Source organism: Pelophylax lessonae, assembly GCF_965119305.1.
Source record: "Pelophylax lessonae genome assembly, chromosome: 1".
Lineage (NCBI taxonomy): Eukaryota > Metazoa > Chordata > Amphibia > Anura > Ranidae > Pelophylax > Pelophylax lessonae.
The window spans coordinates 468,342,940-468,367,550 of NC_138768.1; the positions used below are offsets into that span (position 1 = coordinate 468,342,940).

At 47.6% G+C, this 24,611-nt stretch overlaps 1 protein-coding gene across 1 annotated transcript in view; it reads right to left on the reverse strand.

Annotated features, from left to right (window-relative positions):
• Window positions 1-1,005: 1,005 nt before the first annotated feature.
• RNF126 (ring finger protein 126) overlaps window positions 1,006-24,611 on the reverse strand; it is a 213,661-nt gene continuing 190,055 nt past the window's right edge. Inside the window, exon 9 of the mRNA XM_082261204.1 lies at window positions 1,006-1,576. Coding sequence (XP_082117330.1) covers window positions 1,433-1,576 — 144 coding nt within the window. The 3' untranslated portion in view covers window positions 1,006-1,432. The remainder of the gene's footprint in view (window positions 1,577-24,611) is intronic.

Genomic DNA, 24,611 nt, shown 5'->3' on the forward strand with positions numbered 1-24,611 from the left:
AAAAATCTTTTTAAGAAAAAAATTCTTGCCAGGACCTAAGATCCCAGCAAGGTATCTAGGTCCTTACTCCTAACTAGACAGAAAATAACTGATTTGCTGAGGCAGAGAGAGAGAGAGGATATACCCTCTGGGACTGCCCCTAGGGTGTGGCTAGAGCATTTTAATTTCCTGTCTAGTCCTGCTCCTGTGGAGGCAACATAACCCGAAGGTGCTGTATCACCGAGGACTACGTCTGTCAATGAGCGATAGAGAAATATATATATATATATATATATATATATATATATATATATATATATATATATATATATATATACACATATACACACACACACACACACACACACACACAATATGAAAGTTTGTGCAATGCTCAGCAAAACCCAGGGTTACTTTCCTCAATTGCTACAAAGCCACATGTAAATCCAAAAGATAAAAAAAAGTGAAGCATTGACGTGTGCTACATGAGAAGTTAGCACGAGACTCTTGGAAATTAGTCTCTAACACACAATCTCCCAGGAGAAATATGGTTCCAAATTCCAGGTTCCAAGAGAACAGTAAGGAAAATAGGTAGAAAACTGCTAGTTATCTGTGTGTGATGATGTCAAAATGGATATCTTACATAGCTGGTACTGAGAACAAATAGGCTGCCAGAAAAAAAGGAGTAGCAGGACCTGCCACACAAATTGCTCTGCATATCTCTTATTACTTATAAATATTTGCTTATAGCAAACTTGCAGCCTAAAATTTGCTTATGAACAGACTGTACTGGCAAACTGGGCTAAAACACCATGCTACATATGCATATAGAGGAACATTAAGACTAGGTAAAACCACAATACCAATACTGTTAAATGGAACCTAAGCGCTATACAGTAGTCTTTAAGGATTATGAGACATGGAACTGGAACCACAGATAGTCAAGTGCTGTGTGTCACTCAGGTCACAAATATGGCACATTCTACACACTTAATTAATCTTACTGAAGAAGACACAGCCTCCAAGTATGGTGCAATCACTGCTCACACCAGGAGCAGTATCATACATGTTTAATTTAGAGATTAAAAACTTCAAAGCATTAAAAAATAAAAATGGATAAAAAGGAGTTACCGCACCTCTATATTTTAAAAGAGGAAACCCAAACCCTTCACAGAAAAAAAAAAAAAAAATCCTCACACCCACTCAGTCTCTTCCATATTAGATGTCACACTTTGGTTACCAGCTGCTCCCACTTGGTTAGGAGGAAGAGAAATCCAGACTCGACCCCCCAAAAGCCTTAAAAAGTCTATTTTTCTTTTTTTTTTTCTTCTCTTAGGAACCCCTGTGCTCTGTTCCTTTTCGGCTCTAAATGCAGTGGTGACAAAGCAGCAGGCGAGAGGGCGGCAAGAGGTGCAGGTGCACGGCAGCTGCTCCCCCACCCAATTTCAGCTGCTCAAGAGTTATTTTCTTCAGTAGGGGAGGTGGAAGATGAGGAAGAAGCAGAAGATGCAGAGAAATTCATGTCTGAAAGTCCTGGGGGGTTGGTTGCAGTGTTCTGCCCACTCAGACTTTTCCTGCATACAGGACATGTATCATGCTGTAAAAAAGAAAAATGTCAGAACATAAGATTCTCTCAGGACATAGGCAAAATGCATGCAAAATTCTCTAGACTGAGGGTCATAACATTATAAATAGACTAGGACTCCTAAGATTTTTGTAGTATGGAATTTGCCATCAAATTTTTCTTTTGCTTTTTGCTGTACCCGATCGGACCCTCCATTGCCCTCTATGGAACGACGGATGCCAATGGATATGTCCATTGACACCCACCTACATCCGATTCGTTCCTGTCTGCTAAAAACAGACAGATCTGTTCCCCCATCTGTCTGGCAGATAGGATGGGTCAGATGGAAATGGAGGTGTAGTCCTGGCTTGCTGCATTTTTGGTGTGGTAAAAAAAAAAAAAACCCACCCCTCTATTAAAATGCATAGACAAACAGCAAAAATGTACTCACAGTGGTGCTTTTTTTTTTTTTTTTAGTCATACGTTCTGTGAAAAACGCACCACAAACACTGTAAAAACGTGATAAAATAGCACCAAAAAAGCATTTGTTTTTACTGCGGATCATTGTGAAATTGCCCTTAAGCTAATACATTTAACACTTCCCCACAGCATGAGCATCTTTTTCTATACAAAAATTCTCCAGGCAAGCCTACTCTGGAAAAGAAAATTGCAAATGCCTACCCCACCTGCCTCTAGGGAAACCAAGCTCCGATCGGTTCCTGAAATATTGTCCTCTGAAGTCTGCTCAGAAAACCAAAATTTTCCAGGCCACCACAGAACTGCGGGGGACCACGTAGATCGATATTGCCAGGAACTTTTTTTCTGGGGAGTGATTTCTCAGGAACGGAGAAGTATTAACCATCATGGAGGGTGGGATGGCAAGTGTTTCACTCAGTTTTTTACTCTTGTTTTACAGGGAGAGCTACAGCATGACAGGGTTTGCTTTTAAGAATGTCACAATGAGGATTGGCAGTGCATAACAAATGTCTGTTAGGCCTCTTTCACACGGGCCGCCTCCGTAGGATCCGTGTTGCTCAGCGGGGATCGATCCGCGATCCCCGCTGAGCCGGAGGATGACAGACAGCTCCGTCTCCGCTTGCAGAGCGGAGAGGGAGGTGTCTCAGCCCCCGCTGCCCTCTATGGGGGATCGGATGAGAGCGGACCGCCTGTCCGCTCTCATCAGATCCGATCCGATTACTGAACGGATGGAAAAATAGGGTTTCCATCCGTCCACATTTCACGGACAGGATCGGATACGGATGGCAAGCGGGTGTCAGCGGAGGTGTCTCCGCTGACATCCGCTGCCCCATAGAGCTGCATGGAGGATCCGATCAGATCCGCCTAAAAAACTGGCAGGCGGATTTGATCGGATCGCCCGTGTGAAAAAGCCCTTAGATGGTAAATATACAGACTTCTTTATTTTTTAAGCTAGCATTAATATTAAAGAAAATAAAAACACCACAAACACACAACCACTGACTGACATACATATAAATACCTTCTGTCAGCAAGTAGTTACAGTTGTGCTCGAAAGTTTACATACCCTGGCAGAATTTATTCTTTCTTGGCCATTTTTCAAAGAATATGAATGGTAACACAAAACGTTGAATTCATTTATCATCAATTAACTGTGTTTACTCTTTTTAAATCATAATGACAACAGAAACTACTAAAATGAGTCACAGTGGATATAAAAAGTCTACACACCCCTGTTAACCACCCCCCATCCGCGCTACAGCCTATATACGGCTGCAGCGCGGACTCGAATTTTCGGGAGGCCGTTTTTAAACGGCCTCCCAGTGACACGCCCCCAGCGCGCTCCCGCGAGCGCGCTGCGGGGAGAAAATCTGTGTCGGCCGTGTCTCTTGGACACGGCCGATCACAGATCGTGGTGAATGGCCAATCACAGCGGCCATTCACCACGTGATCTGGCCGTCCAATGAGCGATGATCTCATATGTAAACATATGAGATCATCTCTCATCGCCGGCGCTCCTTCCTCACACAGAGCCTGCAGTGTGAGGAAGGAGGGGGAGCCTCACAGCGCCGGGGACACAGGAGAATGTAATCAGGGCACCGATCACCAGTGCCCTGATTACACAAGGTAAAAACACACACACAGTGCCCCCCCATCAGTGCCCACAGTGCCCGCCATCAGTGCCCCCCATCAATGCCCACAATCAGTGCCCATAGTGCTGCTAGTCAGTGCCCATCAGTGCCTGCTCATCTAGGCACTGATGAGCACTGACTGGCAGCACTATGGGCACTGAGTGTGGGCACTGATGGTGCTGCCCATCAGTGCCGCTCAGTGCCACCCGTCAGTGTCGCCTCTCAGTGCCCAGCAGTGCCGCCTCTCAGTGCCCAGCAGTGCCGCCTCTCAGTGCCCAGCAGTGCCGCCTCTCAGTGCCCAGCAGTGCCGCCTCTCAGTGCCCAGCAGTGCGGCATATTAGTACCTCCTCATCAGTGCCCATAAGTGCCACCTCATCAGTGCCCATCAGTGCAGCCTATCAGTGCCCATCAGTGCCGCCTCATCAGCGCACATCAGTGAAGGAGAAAAATTTATTTTCAAAATTTACTCGCAGAAAATAAGAAAAATTTTTTTTTTTCAAAATTTGTCTTTATTCTTTTTTTTTGTAAAAAATAAAAAACCCAGAGATGATTAAATACCACCAAAAGAAAGCTCTATTTGTGTTAAAAAAATGATAAAAATTTCAAATGGGTACAGTGTAGCATGACCGCGCAATTGTCATTCAAAGTGTGACAGCGCTGAAAGCTGAAAATTGGCCTGGATGGGAAGGGTGTTTAAGTGCACAGAAGGCAAGTGGTTAAAATAATCAGGTCTCTGGGAAAAAAAAAAATGGAGACAAAGATAAATCATTGCAGAACTTTTTCTACCTTTGTGACCTATAAACTGTACAACTTAATTGAAAAACAAAACTACATTTTTATTTTGGATGGGGGGTGAGAATAAAAAAAAAAATTAAATAAAGTGGTTCCATAAGTGTGCACACCCTCTTAGAACTGGGGATGTAGCGGTGTTCAGAATGATGCAATCACATTCAAACTCATGGTAATATGAGTCAGTACACACCTGTCATCATTGTGCCAGCGATTAAACCCAAATAAAGTTCAGCTGTTATAGTAGGTCTTTCCTGACATTTTTTTCGTGTCATCCTACAGCAAAAGCCATGGTTTGCAGAGAGCTCCCAAAGCATCAGAGGGATCTCATTGTTAAAAGGTATCAGTCAAGAGAAGGGCACAAAAGAATTTCCAAGGCATTAGATATACCACGGAACACAGTGAAGACAGTCATCAAGTGGAGAAAATATGACAACAGTGACATTACCAAGAAATGGATGGCTCTCCAAAATTGATGGAGACAAGAAAACTGGTAAGCAGGGCTGCCCCCTGTCACCTTTGATCTTTATTCTAACTTTGGAACCATTCCTCAGGACCATGCGGGCCAGCGCAGATGTCGTTGGACTGCTGGTGTCTCCATCGCTGTCTCCGAAGGTGGCAGTTTATGCGGACGATCTTTTGCTTTTTCTGATCAAACCTCTCTTCCTAATCTGATGAAAGAATTTTGTTCCTATGAAGCCCTGTCACCATACAAGATCAATCCACAGAAGTCTGAAGCGCTCACTATAGCTATGCCGGCATCGATAGCCTTCCTGCTCCGGGCGGATTTTCTCTTTAGATGGAGCTCGTCACATATCCTTCTAATTTCCCTTCCGACTAGCCCGGATCGCATCTTTGACTGTAACTTCCCCTCCGCTCCTAGCCCAAATTAGGAAGGACTTGGGTGAATGGCAACGTGGCTTATTCTCGTGGTTTGGCCGATGCATCATCATAAAGATGAACATAATGCCCCGCTTGCTCTACGTCTTACAGGCACTTCCTATTTCTGTTCCCTCCTGTGTTCCTTAAAAAGATTAACAAGACACTTTGTGAATTCCTGTGGGTCAGAGGCCCTCCTCGTCTGGCTCTGCGGATCTTGAGGCTGCCTAAGTTACAAGGCGGCATGGCTATTCCTGACACAGCACTCTATCACACAGCATGCCACCTGGCCAGGATCCTAGACTCGTACAGACATGGACCCATCAAGCAATGGGTACAGATTTAACAATTTGTAGGCGACTCCTCTTTGGAATCATTTCTCTGGACCCAATCTCCTTTGCCGAAAGGGATCGCTCTACACCCGACAATCGGGGCCACTTTGACTGTGTGCCGGAGAGCATGTAGGGTTTGGCAAATGGCTCCCCTGCCGTCCCCCCTTCATCAGGTGGTGGATTGCCTAGACTTTATGCCGGGAGTGGGAGCCCCTGGCTTCCACGTTCTGCAGAATAGGGGGCTGTATCAAGCTAGGAATTTTATCCGACAAGGTCATTGAGTCTCTAGGCAAGAACTTTGCACCGACCCAACTTTCGACCCCTTGTCCTTCTAGAAAAAGATGCTATTGGCCCACTTCTTAAGCTCTCTACCGCCAGCGAATTCATTCGCTAGGCCCCTCACATCTTTTGAAACTCTCTGCGTGGAAACGCTCTCCACTACGACATGCAATCTCATTACTTTATCACATGCTGATGACTCCCGATCTGGCGCACCGACCCCCTTACATTGTGCATTGGGAACACGATCTGGGGCTGACCTTTTCAGACCGACAGGTTGAGAGACTCCTATTCTTTGCGTAGAAGACCTCAGTCTGTTCCAGGTACCAAGAAGCAGGCTATAAAATCCTGACTAGGTGGTACTATACTCCTACCAGGCTGCATAAGAGGTTTCCTTCCTGCTCTGCCCTGTGCTGGTGATGCAAGGAAGAAAATGGCTCCCTTCTTCACATCTTCTGGTCTTGCCGCGGCCTGCAGTCTTATTGGTCAGAGGTGCTGGTACTAGCCCAGCCTCCCACGGTAGCCATGTGACTGCAAAAGGTTGCTCAAATCAATTAAATGGAAGATCTTGTGGTGGCGGAGCGGGGCACGTGGGACAGATTTCTGGAGCATTGGTTCTACTGGCATAAGTTCATGTTGTCGGAGGACTACAAGAATCTTGTTGCCTAATCCTCTCTGGGCTTCACGGACGGTCATCTCTGCCTCCTCCCCTGCCTCTCTCCCCCCCCTCCCCCGATCCCCATCCCTTTCCCACTCTCTCTTGTGTCCACACTTCTCCGTTACCTCTCCCATACTTTGTCTTCTATTTGGCTCTTTCGCATATTAGAAAAAATACCCCCCCCCCCCCACCTGTTTCTGTGCGTGCTTACATTAGGGTTACTATTGAAGGGTTGATGCGCCTGGCTGCCCCCTGGGGCGCGCCCCTCTGTTTCCGTATACTGGCCACGAGACAGACGCCGGTGAAGATGGGGGTTGCCCACGCGACCAGCCTCCATGCTTAGATCCTTTGCGTCTCTGCAGATGCATTTGTTCATATGATGGGTTTTCTTATGACTCACATGTTTGTAACCTATTAAGCTACCCTTTTGATTTTCTGCTGGACTGCAGTGTTCTTTGCTCTTAACCCGTTATGTGACCTTTATTCATATTTGTGGATTGCAATGTGCTTTCTTGAATTTTTTTGACCTGTTATCTACTGTTACCCGTTGGTAATGTGTGCCTTTCTAAATAAATAATTTACAAAAAAAAAAAAGATAACTGGTAATGGAGGCTACCAAGAGGCCTACAGCAAAATTTAAGGAGCTGCAGGAATATCTGGCAAATACTAGCTGTGTGGTACATGTGACAATCTACCGTATTCTTCATTTATCTGGACTATGGGGTAGAGTGGCAAGACGGAAGCCTTTTCTGGCGAAGAAAAATATCCAAAACCGGCAAAATTTTGGAAAAACACATCTGAAGTCTTCCAAAAGCATGTGGGAAAACGTATTATGGTCTGATGAACCAAGGTTGAACTTTTTGGCCATAATTACAAAAGATCTATTGCACTGCACATCACCAAAAGAACACCATACCAACCGTGAAGCATGGTGGTGGCAGCATCATCCTTTGGGGCTGTTTTTCTTCAGCTGGAACAGGGAATTATTAACAGTTCCAAATACCAGTCAATACTGGCACAAAACCTTCAGGCTAGAAAGCTTAACATGAAGAGGAACTTCATTTTTCAGCATGACAACGACTCAAAGCATACATCCAAATTAACAAAGGAATGGCTTCACCAGAAGATGATTAAAGTTTTGGAATGGCCCAGCCAGAGCCCACACCTGAATCGGATTGAAAATCTGTGGGGTGATCTGAGCTGTGCACAGGAGTTGCCCTCGCAAGCTGGCAGATTTGGAGTGTTATTGCCAAGAAGAGTGGAAACATTTTGCCAAGTCAAGATGTGCCATTCTGATAGACTCATACCCAAAAAAGACAGTGCTGTAATAAAATCAAAAAGGTGCTTCAACAAAGTATTAGTTTAAGGGTGTGCACACTTATGCAACCATATTTTAGTTTTTTTTTTTTTTTTTACTTCCTACCACCGAAAAGGATTTCAGTCTGTTGTTCAACTGATTGTACAGCTTATATATATTTCTGGACTGGAAGGATTTACCGCCTTAATGACGAGGCTTTTTTTTTTTTTGCGATATGGCACTGTTACTTCAACTGACAATTGCATGGCTGTGCGACGCTGTACCCTAAGTTGATGTCCTTTTTTCTCCACAAATAGAACTTTCTTTTGGTGGTATTTGATCACCTGTACGATTTTTATTTTTTTGGGCTATAAACAAAAAAAGAGCAACAATTCTGAAAAAAAAAAAAAAAATGGATTTTTGTCTATTAAATACTTCTCTGATGTTCATTGACAGACACAGCTCCAGCTGTTCTTGACCCTTGGGTTTATGCTGCCCCCGAGAGGAATAGGACACTTGGCAAAAAGTTGGACTACGCCTATAGGGAAGTCCCAGGATGTATACTCCCCCTTCCGGCTATAGGTCTTCAGTTTTGTGACAAGCAGTGTCAGAAGACCATAAATCCCAACTCAATAGAGGGACGGGTGCTGTGTCCATCAACGGACATCAGAGAAAAGGATTTTACGGTGAGACAAAAATCCCATTTTCTCTTTCGCTCATGGACGGACACAGCGTCAGATATTCTTGACCCTTGGGACATCCCAAAGCAGTATCAACATAAGGGGTGGGATGAACACAGAAAAAAAAAAAAAACACACTTCCCACAGGCTAAACATAGCCAACCAAGTAAAACAGGAGCTCAACTGACAAAAAACACACTCTCAGCGGCCTGCAAAACCTTGCAGCCAAAAGAAGAATCCGTAAATGCCAACACATCTACCTTATAAACGTTTGTAAAAGTGTGAAAAGACGACAAGGAAGCCGCCTTGCAAACCTGCACTACAGACGCCTGATGACGGAAGGCCCAAGACTAAGCGCCCTCGTAGAATGCGCTTTAACAGAAAAAGGAGGACCCTGACCCTTAATGGAATAGGCCTGCATCACCGTCTGTCTGAACCATCTAGAAATGGTCGCACCAGGCATGGCCAGCCCCTTACGGGGTCCATCCGTAAGGACAAAAAATAATCCGATTTTCGGAACGACTCAGTCACCTTCAGATACACCCCCGATTGCCGAACAACATCCAAAGAATGTAAGGCAATATCATTAGGATGCTTAGGATAAAAGGCAGGCAACACAATGTCTTAATTTAAATTGAAACCAGAGACGACTTTAGGAAGAAATGACTGGCAGGGATAAAGCACCACTTTGCCTCTGTGAACCACCAGATAGGGTGAACGACAACAACGCAGCCAACTCCGACACCCTGCGTGCAGAAGTAATAGCCACCAAGAAGGCTACCTTTTGTGACAGAGTAAGCAGAGAAACCTCATGGATATTTTCAAAAGGTGGTTTCTGAAGAACCGGGAGCACCAAATTGAGGTCCCACGGAGGTAACCGAAATCTCACCGGGGGAACCAGTTGGCTAAACAAAGGTGTGAACCAAGGAATTCATGGCCAACAGGTGCTGAAAGAATCGCCAGGGCCGAAATGTGGCCTTTGATGGTACCCAAGGCCAAACACTGATCTTTGGAGAAACTTCAAGACACGATACTCACACCAAGCAAACCCCCACCCCCCCCCCCCCCCCCACACCGAGACTCACACCAAGCAATGTTGTATGCCTTCCAGACTTAAATCTTCCTGGAAGTAGATTTTCTAGCTTTTAACAGTGTAGGAATCACAGATTCAGACAGCCCTCTATCCTTCAGCACCTGGCTTTCAACAGCCAAGCCATTAAAGCCAGCGACTGTAAAGCAGGATGGAAGACCAGTCCTTGAGCTAACAAGATCTTCTCTGAGAGGAAGTCTCCAAGGGACATCGGCAACCAGCCGCACTAGGTCTCCATACCAGGACCTGCGAGGCCAGTCTTGAGCCACTAGGATGACGGTAATCCGTTCTGCCTCGATTCTTTGCAGGAGTCTTGGCAGAAGAGTTATTAGGGGAAATGTGTAAATCCGACAATAACTGCTCCAAGGAGCCACCAGAGCATCTGTGGCGTCAGCCAGAGGATCCTGAGATCTTTCTACGAAGCTCCGCACCTTCCTGTTGAGGCGAGAGGCCAACAATTCCACATCGGGAGTCCCCCACCGGAGACACAGTCGATGAAACACCTCCTGGTGAAGAGACCATTCTCCCCGATCCAACGTCGGCCAACTGAGGTTGTCCGCCTGCCAATTTTCTACCCCTGGAATATGCACAGCAGAGATGGCTGGAACAAACCATTCTGCCCAGCTTAGAATGCTGGCTACTTCCCAGGCCACTAGGACACTTTTGGTGCGCCCTTGATGATTGACATATGCCACGGCCGTGGCATTGTCCGACTGAATCCTTACCGGGCGCCCCTGCTGAAGAACCGCCCATTGGGATAGGCAAAGCCTGATCGCCCGAATTTCCAGGATATTGATCGGCAGGCTGTACTCCTTCAGAGTCCAAACACCTGAGCACAATCCGTGCCCAAAACACCTCCCCACCCGGACAGGCTGGCATCCATGGTAAACACCGTCCAGTACAGGGGGAGAAAGGATTTTTTACTGTCAAAAAGCGCCGGAGAACAGAGCCACCAGATCAGGGATACCCTCGTTCCCCGGTTTAACAGAATCAGATTGTCTAGAGATTGTGGGTTCTTTTGTGGGTTTTCATTTGGCAAGAATCTTTTTGCAGAGATCTGGTATGGAACTGAGCATACGGAACCGCCTCGAAAGTGGAGACCATGAAGCCCAGCACTTGCACACAAGTCCTGAGAGATGACCGCCGACTGGACAACAGGAGCCATATCGTATCCTGCAGCTTCTGGAGTTTCACCTCCGGAAAAAACACCCAGGCTGAGGCCGTGTCCAGGGTCAGGCTCAGATAGTCCAGCCTGGTGGACGGGACAATTACAGATTTTTGGAAATTCAGTTTCCATCCAAACTTTTGCAGAGTTTGCACCAAATGTCCAGACGGTCTTTAAAAGGCATTCGGAGACTTGCAGAAGGAGGTTGTCCAAGTACCCTAGTACCGCAATCCTCTTCTGCCTTAGCAATGCTAACACCAGGGCCAAAACGTTTGTGAACACCCGAGGAGGTAAGACAAAAGGGTAAAGCCACTAATTGATACTGCTCCTCGCCCACGGCAAAGCGAAGGAAACGCTGATGCCCGACATATAGGGATATGAAGGTAAGTGTCCTTGATATTGATGGAGGCCAGGAAATACCCCGGATGAAGGGATGCCACTACCGTGCAAACTGACTCAATTCACAATTTCTGAGCCTGCACAAAGCGGTTCAGGCCTTGAGGTCCAGAATTGGACGGACCAGGCCTTCCTTCCTGGGAACAGTAAAAATGTTTGAATAAAACCCCTAAAAGCCATCCGATTCCAGAACCGGTACTATGACCCCTTGTGAAAGCAGATCCTGTACCGCCCCAAGACCTCGTAGGCAATATGGGGCCAAATGCTCCAGATCTGGAAAGAAGCAAAAGACATCCGCCCCCAGCCCCAGATACGTGTGAGGGCGCCCCTTCAGGCAGAAGCGGGCTTGTCTGTGGTCCGGGAGGAACCCGCTCTCGACTCACCAGGCCAGGGCTTCTTGGAACCCCCTGCGGGGTAACGGGCAGATTTTTATCCCTGGTCCTTAAATCTCAAGGGACGAAAGGACCGCTTATGGGCCGAGAAGGAAGGACCACGTTTGCGACGAGACTCTTTGCTCCTGGTAGTCTGTGGAAGCAGAGTACTCCTACCTCCAGTAAGACCCTTAATGATCGCTTCCATGGAAGCTCCAAACAAGTGGTCTCCTACAAAAGGGAGATCAGACAATACTTTTTTGAAAGCCTGGTCCGCAGACCAGTATTTCAGCCATATCATGCGGCTGTCACGGACACCCTACAGGCTAAGGGGACCGCATCCAGAGAGGCATCACAGACATACTGCAACCCCTGGATCAACTTGTCCGCCAGCTATGCCAGGTTAGAAGGGGACTGCCCCCCTACAAAATCCTGGCGCAGGAGCTTAACCCATTCCGTTAAGGTCTGGGACACAAAGGTTATGGTAAAAACCGGCCGCAGAATGGAACCAGCCATGGTAAAAGTGTATCGGACCAGAGATTCAGCTCACGTCAAAAGGGTCCTTAAAGGACAGAGTGCTGCACCGGCAGAAGGGTGGCTTTATTCAACCTGCAAATCCACATCAGGCGGTACGGTCAGTCTCTTTAACAGGGACTCTTCAAAAGGATACCTTCTAGCGAAACGTTTAGGGACCCCGACAGTGCATTTGGGGGAACCCCACTGACTCGCGACAATGTTGTTGAAAACCTTAGACTTACTGGTGACGGTATTTCTAAGAGCCTTTCACGACAGCACCTGGAGAGAGCGTAGCTCCACCCGAATTTCCAGCAAACACTGCAGTCTTTAAATCCCTCCTCTTCCACCATGTCTTCAGTTATAGAGTAGCCTTCGACATGCTGGAAAATAGAGCACAGAACAACAAAACAACCAACACAACAGGTATTTTAGTCATATCTTAGAAAAAAATATAGGGAGGGTAGTAGGCTGCTGTCCTGAAAGGCTCTTAGAAATACCATCACTGGTAAGTCTAACTAAGGTTTTCTCAAATTGCCTTTCAGGACAGCACCTGAAGAGGATAACCAAGTAACTTACCCTAGGGCGGGACCACTGCCTGCAGTACCTTCCTACCAAAGGCCTGATCTGTAGCTGACAGTAAGTCTAGCCTATACTGCTGAAGAAAATTGGAAAAACTGGACCAGGTAGCTGTCTTGCAGATTTGTTCAGGCGAAGCACCGGCTCTTTCGGCCCATGAAGCAGCCATTGACCTAGTAGAATGAGCTGCAATACAGTCAGGAGGAGTTTCCCTCTGAGCGATGTAGGCTTCCTTGATTGTCCATTTAAGCCACCTTCCCAAGGTACTCTTGGAGGCTTTTTCACCTTTATGAGATCCCGTGAAGATTATGAAGAGTGCACTTAATTTTCTGAATTCCTTAGTCACGGACAGATAGTATAACAAACACCTTCTAACATCCAGAGAATGAAAGGATTCCTCTTAAGCGTTAGCTGGAGGTGAGGAAAACGTGGGCAGTAAAATTTCTTGAGTACAATGAAAGGATGTAGTCATTTTAGAAGAAAAGCCGGTTCCGTTCTGAGAACTAATTGATACGGAAAAATAACCAAAAAAGGATCTGCGATTGACAAGGCCTGAATTTCACTAATTCTACCGCGTTTCCCCGAAAGTAAGACCTACCCTGAAAGTAAGACTTCGTGTTATTTTTGGGGAGGGCTGCAATATAAGCCCTACCATGAAAATAAGCCCTAGTTTAGTGTATAAAAAATCCTAGGATGAACTTTATTAGTGTTTTAAATAATGTCCAATGTGTGTTTTTGTAATATAATACTAACCTTCCTTGGATCGCCACTCCGCTCTCAGATGATTCTGTCTTTCTCCTCTCATACCGTAGCTAAGTTGTTAGAGGGGGATCTCAGCCCCTCCCCTCTGCAGTTTACACAGAAGCGCCGGTTTTCGATTAGAATTGTGGGAGATACCTTCGATACATCGGCGCTTCCGTGACCCCCAACTGTCAGTGGGGGAGAAGAGGGCAGCAGATCAGCTGAGCCCGGAGCGGCAATGTAGAAGGTATTTCACACTATTGTAATTTAATCAACCCTGCGCTTCTGTGTAAACTTCAGAGGGGAGGGGCTGAGATCCCCCTCTGACAGCCACGGTATGAGAGGAGAAAGACAGGAGAGAGTGGGAGACACAGCAGTAATGTAATAAAGGTATTTTACACTATTGTATTACAAAAACACACACTGGACATATATAAAAACACTAATAAAGTGCATCCTAGGATTTTATATACACTAAACTAGGTTCACACTGGATTCTTGGCACGCAGGGAGGGAAGAGAGGGACAGGACAGAACATTATAAGAACTACCCCGAAAATAAGCCCTACTGTGTCTTTTGGTGCCAAAATTAATGTAAGACCCGGCTTATTTTCGGGGAAACACGTTACCAGCCGATGTGATCGCAACCAGAAAAATAGTTTTAAAGAACCAAATGTTTAAAGGTTGTTGGCCTATTCCGAGCGAAAGCCTTGAAAAACCTAATAACTAAAGTCTCTTGCAACAAAGTTTTCTCAAAAAAAAAAAAAAAACCTGAAAGAGCTGCCACTTGGGTTTTTAGGGTGGTGGCTGCCAGCCCCTTCTCCATTCCTTCATGGAGCAACTCCAAAATAGAAATTACACTTTTAACCTGAAGCTTCACTTTTAACCTGAAGCTTCTTAAAAAGAGCACCAAGAATTGTATTTCTTCTAGATCTTCATGTAGATAGCTCTGGCCACCTTTATCCTACTAGAAAGAAGAGTAGAAATACGTTGTTCTGATAGACCTCTGGCCCTTAAGAGGTCTTCTTCAGAAACCAAGCCGTCAATTAAAGACGTTCCGATTCCGGAAGGTTCAGGGTCCCCTGCGTTAGAATATCTCTCCTGAGCGGAAGCTTCCATGGGGGTTTCGTGGTTAGATTTAGAAGTGGTGCAAACCAAGGCCTTTTTGGCCAAAAGGGGATGATCAAGATCAGATCTGCTGATTCTTCCCTGAACTTCCTGAGGACTAGAGGTACCAGCTGGAATGGAGGGAGGGGGGGGGGGGGGTAACGCATAGCAAAAAGGGAAGTTCCATGGATGAGCAAGGGCATCCAGACCCCAAACCGGATCTCCCCTGTGAAGGGAAAAGAATGTTGGAGCATTGGCATTTTGCTGACTCACAAATAAATCGACTTGAGGATAGCCCCAGACTTCCGTAATCATTAAGGAAGACTTCCTGGTTCAAGCTCCATCCTGCTTCTACAATCTTTTTTCTGCTTAGCAGATCTGCCAGGAGATGGAGAACCCTTCAGGTAAATTGCTGTCAGAGAAGCCACATTTAGCTCTGCCCAGGCCAGCAACTGTTTGGCCAGATCCAAGAGGCTCTTGCTCCTTGTTCCCGCCTGCTTTGATACATAGGCTACAGTCGTCATATTGTCCGACAGGACCTGAGCGCTCTTTTCACCCTTCTGGAAATTTTAAATGGTTTCTCCAGAGGCTGGAGGTGTGACCAATTTTGCAGAATGTGCATCTGGAGTGGGTGAGAATGTAACCTGGCCCACTGGATGGCTGGAATTGATGCAGTAAGAAGGCCCAGCGCCGCCATAGCTGTCCAAACCAAAACCCTGAGGTTGGTCTGAATCAGGGCCACAGTGGACTGGACTTTTACTATTCTTGAGGGAGAGAGACCTTTTGAAGTACTGAATCTAGGGTGTACCCTAAAAACCAAATCTCTTGTGATGAGTCAAGCTGGATTGTTCCAGATTTTGAAGCCACCCCCAGACTCTCTAGGTGGGACCGAGAAACAGAAAACACAAAATAAGGCTAATAGTAAGATTGAAGGCACCCCTGTACCCCTCTTACCTGAGCCTGGCCGGTGCTAGCGGCGCCTGCATCCACCGATGATCCTTGCATTCCAGTGGCCAGAACCAGTGCTGCAACGCCCCTGCAGGAAGTCCTGCCTACCCGGACATGCACACTCGCAGGACGGGACCCAGGTCCGACATGTCTGGAAATTTAAAAGGAAAAATTCTGGCCTGGGCTGCCTCTCCCAGCCTAAACCTCGTGGCTCCCGGGCACACAGGTGGGGTATCCTGGGAAAGCCTTCACTCCCCTGAGCTGGAAGGACCAGCAGCTCCAGAACACCCGGGGGGATGCTGGGATGATCACAGAGAAAACAGAGGTAAGCCTACCCTTTCTCTCACCTTGAGCCCCTCTAATGGTTCCTGCAGCACTTCCACCATGGCAGAGGAAACACAAATACTGAAGGCATGGTGGAAGAGGAGGGATTTAAAGACTGCAGTGTTTTCTGGGAATTTGGGTGGAGCTACGCTCTCTCTAAGTGCTGTCCTGAAAGGCGATTTGAGAAATAGGCGGGAAAGAGAAACACCTTTGCCGATATGGAGACTCTGCGGGTACCAAATTGCACCGGCGCAGCAGTAAATGAGTCCTCCAATTTCAACATTTCCCACACTGATAAAATCAGCGCATCTACTAGCGCTTTTTCATGTGCGGCTGTAGTGGAAGTGGAATCATCCTCACTATCAGAGCACTCGGTGCGTGTACACAGACCCAGTAGGGTGACTTACGTCCGCGGCAGCCCAATCAACCTAGGAATCTGAGGAGACAGAGGATGCAAGTGAAGGCGGAGCATCCTTTTTGCTCGTCCTATTTTGGAGAGCCATATCCACTTTGGACACAAGTGACTGCAGGTCACACATGCTCCAGGGACTCCATGGTTAACCTGGAGACTGCCAGCAAAAAGTGTAAAAATAGCTGTTAAAAGAACCCCCCACCACTGCACCAGCAGCACCAATAACCTATAGCAGAAAGAGGGAGCCATTGCACCCACAGGGACTCACCACCCCCTCCACGGCTGCACGCCATGCGGGGATCAAAGAGAAAGAGGAAATACATAAACTGCCACAAGAGGCCCACCACCGATTCACCGCTCCATAGGCTTCAAAAACATGACTGCCATTTGTTAGCAATGGCAAACTACATGAAAATGGTTGCCAGACTATACAAACCTGACCGCCTATTATACATGCAGTCATCCACGGCAAAACGGCAGGCCCATGTGGCTCCCGGAAACCCCCCGGTACACTTGAACAGTAAGGGGGGGACCCCCAATAGGACCATCCGCCCTAAAAACCACGCTTTGCGCAGCCAGCGCCGCGCCCCCTCCGGCGTCCAGCACCCGCTCGACACCCCCAAACCAGAAAAAATATAATTTTTTAAGAACTTACCGTAAAATTTACGCGGCCGAGCCCTTCCGAGGTCCCTCAGGAAGAACAAACAGGGAATCAGACTGCCAAACAGAAGCCGTGACAGCCAGGAAAACCCTGACCACCCGGACCATATCCAAGGAATGCAAAGCCATCTCCTGGAGATGCTCGCGCTTCTCACAAGCGAAGGCAGCACGATATCCTCATGGAGTGTAACGAAGAAACCACCTTGGGGATAAAAGACTGAGTGGGTCGCAGAACCACTTCATCCCTATGAAACACCAGATAAGGTGAATGGCAAGACAAAGCCGCCAATGCAGACACTCTGCGAGCAGACGTGATAGCCACCAGAAAAGCAACTGTCTGGGACAACCCAGGCAGAGGAAAAACTCTGATGTTCTCAAAGGGAGGTAGTTTTAACAGACAACACCAAATTCAGGCCCCGGGGAGGCAAGGGAGCCTTCCTCGGAGGAGCCAGACGCCCCACCCTTATGAGGAAGGTGCGAAGCAAAGAATACGATGCCAAGGAACGAGGAAAAAGACGGCGAAGCCGACAACTGACCCTTGATCGCGTTCAGCACCAAACCCTGATCCACTGCTTTCTGCGGGAAGGCCAGAAACTTTGCCACAGAGAAGGAGCGAGGATGGTATGCATGCGATCCGCACCAGGCATATACACTTTCCAGGTGCGATGGGAAAGCTTCCTCAATGTAGCTTTGAGCCTTCAATAATGTAGGGATGACCGCCTGTGAAAGACCCCTACCACTCAAGACCTGGCTTCCAACAGCCATGCAGTGAAAGCCAGAGACTGTAAAGCAGAAAGGAAGATCGGCCCCTGAGACAGATTATCGTCCCGCAGCGGAAGCCGCCAGGGAGGCCCGACGACCATCTGTACGATGGCCACGTACCAGGACCAACGTGGCCAGTCTGGGGCCACCAGAAAGACCGATATCCGTTCCAACGCCAACCTGCGGAGGAACCTGGACAACAGTCGAGCCGGAGGGAAGGCATACAACAGCAGATACCGGTGCCAAAGGCACCCCCAACTCATCCGTGGCGTCCGCCAGAGGATCGTGAGGTCCGACCACAAACTTCCCAACCCCATTGTCGAGATGGGGCGTGAACAGATCCACGTCCAGAGTCCCCCACTGGGCACACAGGAGGCAAAACCCCTCTGGAATCAGGGACCAGACTCCATGGTCCAAGGTCAGGCGACTTAGACAGTCCCGCCTGCCAATTTTCCACACCCGGAATGGGAACAGCCAAAAGCGCAGGAATGCGCAATTCGGCCCAAGACAGGAGCATGGCCACTTCCTCGGGCCGCCTAGGCACTCTTGGTGCCCCCTTGATGATTAATATAAGCCCCAGTCGTGGCATCGTCCGTCCTGGAACCGGACACCCCTGAAGCTGAGATAACCAATAGAAACAGACAAAGCCTGATCGTGCGGAGCTCCAAGACGTGCAACCGCAAAGAGGCCCCCACCGCCGACCACAACCCCCACAAAGGATCCGACCGCAGCCGGTGGAACAGAGAAACTACTTGTCCAATGACCAATCACCTGGCCACCTAGAGGGCTGTGAAAGCCAAAACCATCAGACCCAGAGACTGCACATAGGTCCGCAAAGGAGGAGGGATCGTCGTCCCTCAAGAGCCAGGGTTAGCCCACCGGAAGAAAAAAAAAAAAACTTGCGCCTGAGCCGAGTCCAGGACCACCCCCAGGTTATGAAGATGACCTGAAGGACTCAGTGCCGACCAATGAAAAAGGACGTTCCACCCCAACTCCCGGAGGAGTGTCTGAAACTGGCACGGTCAGAAAACTCGACAAAGATGCACACAAGCTCGGCCTGAACAGGAGGTCGGCCAGATAAAAGAGTACGCAATCTCCTTTAAACGCAGTAAAGCCCGCACTGGAGCCAAAATCTTGGTGAAAAACCTGGGACCTGAAGCGAAACCGAAGGGTAGCGCCAGAAAACTGGCCAGTTCCCCTGCCACCGCAAAGTGGAGACATCTCGTACATAGGGATGGGTAGACACTCATCCAGCAAGGCGATGGGAGGCCAGGAAGTCCCCTGGACCCAATGACGCCACAACCGGCTTTGAGGGATTCCATCGAGAACTCCAGCACTCGCAAAAAACGGTTCAGAGACTGCAAGCCCCCGAAGCAGACGCACTGTGCCCCCTGTTCTGGGCACAGAGAACAGGATGGAAGAAAAAAGAAAAAAAACCCGAAACCTGTCCCGTGAAGACAAGGGCACAAAGACTCCTTGGGCGAGCAGAACATACACCGCCACCATGAGACCCCTGAGACAAGCAGGAGGCAGCTGGAGAGCCGGGAGGAAGAACCTGTCCACGGAGCGAGATCGAAAACTGATCTTGGACCCTGAAAAAGCAACTTGTGAACCCCCGTCCCCTGTCCTGAATACTGGACAACCAGGGAACCTGAAAGCAACACAGACGTCCCTACACCCCTAAGACGGATGAGGGCGTTCCTGCAGGAAGAGGTGGACCAGGCCACCGAGCCAGATTAACCGTCCTTTGTCTCACCTGACCACGGCTTCTTGTGACCACGGGAGTGCTTGAAGCCCTTGTCCTGCGCCCCCAAGGCACGAAAGGACCCATGCTGAGCTATCAAGGAAGGCCCCCGCCTAGCGCGGGAGGACCTACCCCTAGCGACCGGGGCAACCGAGTACTCTGACCCCCATAAGCCCCTTAATCAACTCAGCCCGAGTGTTCCCAAAAGGACGACTCACCAACAAGGAACATCAGACACGGTCTGTCTGTCTGGAAGTGTGGTCAGCAGACCAGCTTTTGTGCCAAATAAGGCAGCGAATCGTGACCCCGACCACAGACAACCGAGCGACCAATGGAGCTTCGTCCAAGGTCGCGTCACACAGGTACATCCCTGTTCGGGTAACCCAAACCACCAAGTCAAGGGCAGTCGGATAGGTCGTCTCCACCACCAGGGTGCACAGAAGCACCTTGGCCCATGCCGCGAGAGCCTGAGAGGCCAGCACCGCGGCAAACACAGGTGCAAACAGGAAAGTGCCTCAACATGCCTATCAGCCAGATCTGTGAACTGGCATTGAGGTGGATTTAGCCAGCCCAGAGACAGTGTGGTCCACGTAAGGGGACACCGTCCAACGTCTGATCACGGCCTCCTAAAAAGGGATAGCGGTGGGAAAAGATGCTCAGGCACCACGAGCATATGTGTAATGCGATGTCGCCTGTCATGCGCAAGTTTGCGAAAATTCACAGGGCAGGGAAACCTGACCCGACGTCCGGGCACTTCGAAACCCGACAGCAGCCCTTGTACTTGACTGAGAGGACTCATTGTCCAGATGGAGAGTTTCCATAATGGCGCTAATGAGGATAGCTTATGGCAGCGCGTCCCCGCGCTACCGAGGAGATTCTTCCACCCCCTCCTCCTCATAAGCGGAGGACATGGATCCCACAGGAGGGACATCGTCCGTGGCAACCATTCAGGCTCAGAGTCCGAGGATTGGGAGGGCACAAGCCGTTAATTGTTTAAAAGGTTTTTTTTTTTTTTTTTTTTTTTTTTAAAAGAGCACTCTGCAAATCCACCATGAATGCAAAAAAAGTGCAAGAGCAGCAGAAAATGGAGACCTGGGAAGAGGCTTCAGGCATACCTGAAGCCCCCACCAGGCCTGCAGGGAAAATTTTGGTCTGGGAGTCCAAAAAGCCAAGATAAAATAAATGGGACACTGGCACCTTAAATCGGCGGTTCCTACGGAACCCTACCGCAGGCTGCATTGTTTGAAAGCGCTCCTTCAGAAAATGCAAAATCCAAAAACAGTTTTGGCAGCAAAATGCCTTTGGCATTAGTAAAAATCCCCCCACAGTTTCATAAACTGTCACAGACTACTCGGAGGTAAAATGGAGGGAAAGAGAGGAAGTGACCTGAACTCTCTAGAGGCCTAGCCCAGGAGCCACAAAAAAACGGTGCCTAAAATAATGTGCCCTTAACTAAGATGGCACCCGATTGGCAGCATACATACAGCATAGAGGTGTGTTTAAGTATAGAAAAGTTTTGTATTAACATTTTTATCTGCCTAGCTTACTCCTGCCGAGGGCACCATTACCCAATAGTGAAGGCTCATATGGATCAGCGGCAACTGTCAGAGGACGTAAGAGAAAACGGGCATTAACGTCCCGGGGGGGTGGTTTGTCCGCAGATGGACCCCGATAGTGAGGGGGAGCGACATGAGGGAAGGAAGGGCACTCGTGGGTCTGACCAACCGAGAGGGGACCACGTCCACCCGGAAAAAAACACCAGAACATTATTCACCACACATTGGGACCAGACGGGCATTGCTCCAGGCAGACCATCATACCATCTTGGAATGGGGGTGATGCGGGCCAGAAGCATGCTGCGACTCAGGTCGTGACCAGGACTATGCATCCTCGTGAGGTGTTTAACTTGTCGGCCAGTCCCCCGTCCAGTGGGGCTATGTTGCGGCCAACCTAGCCCGGAGCTAAGGTCAAGTTGCGCTTGCTGTCCAGACTGGGAAGACAGTAAAGCCTCGTACACACGTACCGATTGTCGGTCGTAAATATACGGCCGATTGTAGGCTTGTTAGTATGATGCTTCCGACAGCGCATTTTCAGCCGAACAGAATCTGTCGGGCAGGCATTAAAATTTTTGTTGGCCAACACCAGAACGGCCGATTGTTCGCCAGTCAGTACAGATTTCGGCCGACAGACAGCCGATTAGCAAGACTGGGCATGCTCAGAAAAGAAAAAAAGACAAGGAAAGTTAACCATCACATGACATCACTTCTGCAGTCGGCTGTTGGCCGACAAAATTCGTGTGCAGTCTTTTGCAGTTTTCAACAGACACGACAGCACTGGACAAAAGACGGCCGATCATTCGGCCGACGATCGGTATGTGTGTACGAGGCTTAAGGATCTACAGTCCGTTACCCAATCCAGCAATTGATTGTAGTTCTCACAGTAACAGAAAATAATAAAAGAAAAAAGGTCAGTTTAAAAAGGAAAAAATGCAAGGACCAGAGATCCCAGCAAGGAACCAGGTCCTCATTCCTGACTAGGCAGAAAAAAAGCAAAGACCTTTAGCAGGAAGTGGGAGTATACCCCCTGTGACTGCCCTATAGGTGTAGTCAAACTTTTTTCCGCCTAGGGGGCAGCATAAACCCAAGGGTCAAGAAGATCTGAAGCTGTGTCCGTCAATGAATGAAAAAGAAACCATATTTTTTACTTTCGGCTATATAACATTCACAATTAAAAAAAAAAAAAAATGTAATTTTAACATTCACATATAAAAGTAAAAATCAAATTGTTTTCATCATTTTAGACCAATTTTTATTCTGCTACATATTTTTGGTACAAAAAAAAATCCCAAGTAGTGTATATTGATTGGTTTGCGCAAAAGTTATCGCGTCTACAAAACTAGGGGTAAGATTTAGGTCATTTTTATTTTTTTTACTAGTAATGGCAGCGATCAGCAGCGGGGCTGCCACATTGCGGCAGACAGATCAGACACCTGACATTTTTGGGGGGACCAGTGACATTACTACAGTAATCAGTGCTAAAAATATGCACTGTTACTGTACTGACACTGGCAGGGAAGGGGTTAACACCAGGGGTGATCAAAGGGTTAAATGTGTCCCTAGATATGCATTCTAACTGGGGGGTTGGGCTTGCTGCATGAACACAGAGACCCGTGTTCCTAAATAAGAGGAACACAGGATCCCTGTGTTCATAGCTGACAGAACAGTGGTCTGCAGTGTATACAAAGGCAGACCGCCGTTCTGTCTCCACAGGGAACGATCGCGGGTGCCCTGCTGATCAGCTTCCCCTATGGCGAATGGGCATGATCCTGCGAAGCGATGCACAGGTACGTCTTTTCAAGTGACAGAGCCGACCTGCCACCGAAAAAGTACAGGGAGACAGACACACTTGACAGCTTTCCAGTCCACCCAAGGAGACTTTCCTCAGCTCACCTCCTCCCTGCCTGTAGTGTGAGCAGCAGGTCAGCCTGGCAGTAGCTACAGTGTGCTCGCTCTGCCTCCTAGTTCTCTCAACACATGGCACTGGTAATGGGGGGGGGGGGGGGGGGTGTTTGAGTCAGAGATCACACAGAGTGCAGGAGATGTTCCTCTGAACCCCCCCCCTCTTTATCTACATACCTGCATGTTTGGTACTTATTTACTCAAAGATAGAATTGACGGGGTCTGGGGGCAGAGTAAAGCATCCCAAAAAAAAAGAAAAAGAATATCCTCTACATGGAACAGGGGAACATTATGGACTACCCGGATCATATGAAAAAGCAGTATTGTAAGGAGAAAAAAAAAAAACGAATACTTTTTTTTTTTTTATTAACCACATTATGGTTCTAGTTGCTTATATAGTAGCATACGGGCATCTGATGCATTTCAAAGCCCACTTGAGAGGTGCCACATGCAAACTGGTAGAGTGAATTATGGTTGAAAGAATACATAATTGATTTGGATGTAATACAGTGTTTGATAAATGCATGATTGTGTCAATGTCATACATAATATTCACTACTGACTTAGAGTGCATTCAGAATATACATTCAGGATGTCTCCAACTTACAAGCCGACCTCAGTGCATTTCATTGGGCAACCATGTGGCAAATGAGGTTTAATGTTAATAAATGTAAAGTTATGCACTTGGGGGCTAAGAATATGCATGCATCATACATACTAGGGGGGAGAGGAACTGGGGGAATCCATAGCGGAGAAGGATTTGGGTGTCCTGGTAGATCATAAGCTTAAAAATAGCATGCAATGCCAAGCTGTGGTTTCCAAAGCAAGCAAAGTCGTTTCTTGTATTAAGAGAGGCATGGACTCCAGAGAGAGTGATATTTTGCCCCTGTACAAATCATTGTTAGGACCTCACCTGGAATATGCAGTTCAGTTTTGGGCACCAGTTCTCAAAAGGATATCGGGGAACTGGAGAAAGTGCAGAGAAGGGCAACCAAACTGATAAGAGGCATGGAGGAGCTCAGCTATGAGGAAAGATTAGAGGAACTGAATTTATGCTCTTGAGAAGAGGAGAATAAGGGGGGGATATGATCAACATGTATAAATACATAAGGGGTCAGTATAGTGAACTTGGGTGCTGAGCTATTCACTTTAAGGTCAACACAGAACAAGGGGGCACTAAGGCTGGCCATACACTATACAATTTTCTTGTTCAACTTTCCTTTAGATTTACCAAAACCATGTAATATAGGGGCAAACCTAAACACTTTCAATTTGTATGCAGTCAGGCAGGCCCTTGCATTACATAGTTTAAGGTAAATCTAAAGGAAATTGAATAAGAAAATTGTATTGTGTAGGGCCAGCCTAAGTCTAGAGGAAAAGAGATTTCGTCTACAAATACGGAAGGGTTTCTTCACCGTAAGAGCTGTGAAAATGTGGAATAGACTTCCTACAGAGGTGGTTCTGGCCTGCTCACTAGATTACTTTAAAAAAAAAGGCCTGGATTCTTTCCTAGGTGTGCATAAAATAAACGGGTGCTAATATTTCTAGGTATTGTTGATCTAGGGAATATTCGATTGCCTCTTGGGGGATTAGGAAGGAAATTTTTCCCCTGCTGTAGCAAATTGGACCATGCTTTGCTGGAGTTTTTCACCTTCCTCTGGATCAACTGCAGGTATAGGATTGTGTATACTGCAGGTATATGATTGTGTATATGGTATTGTATGGTTGGGTTTTCTTTAATGTTTTTTGTTTATTAGTTGAGCCAGATGGACTTGTG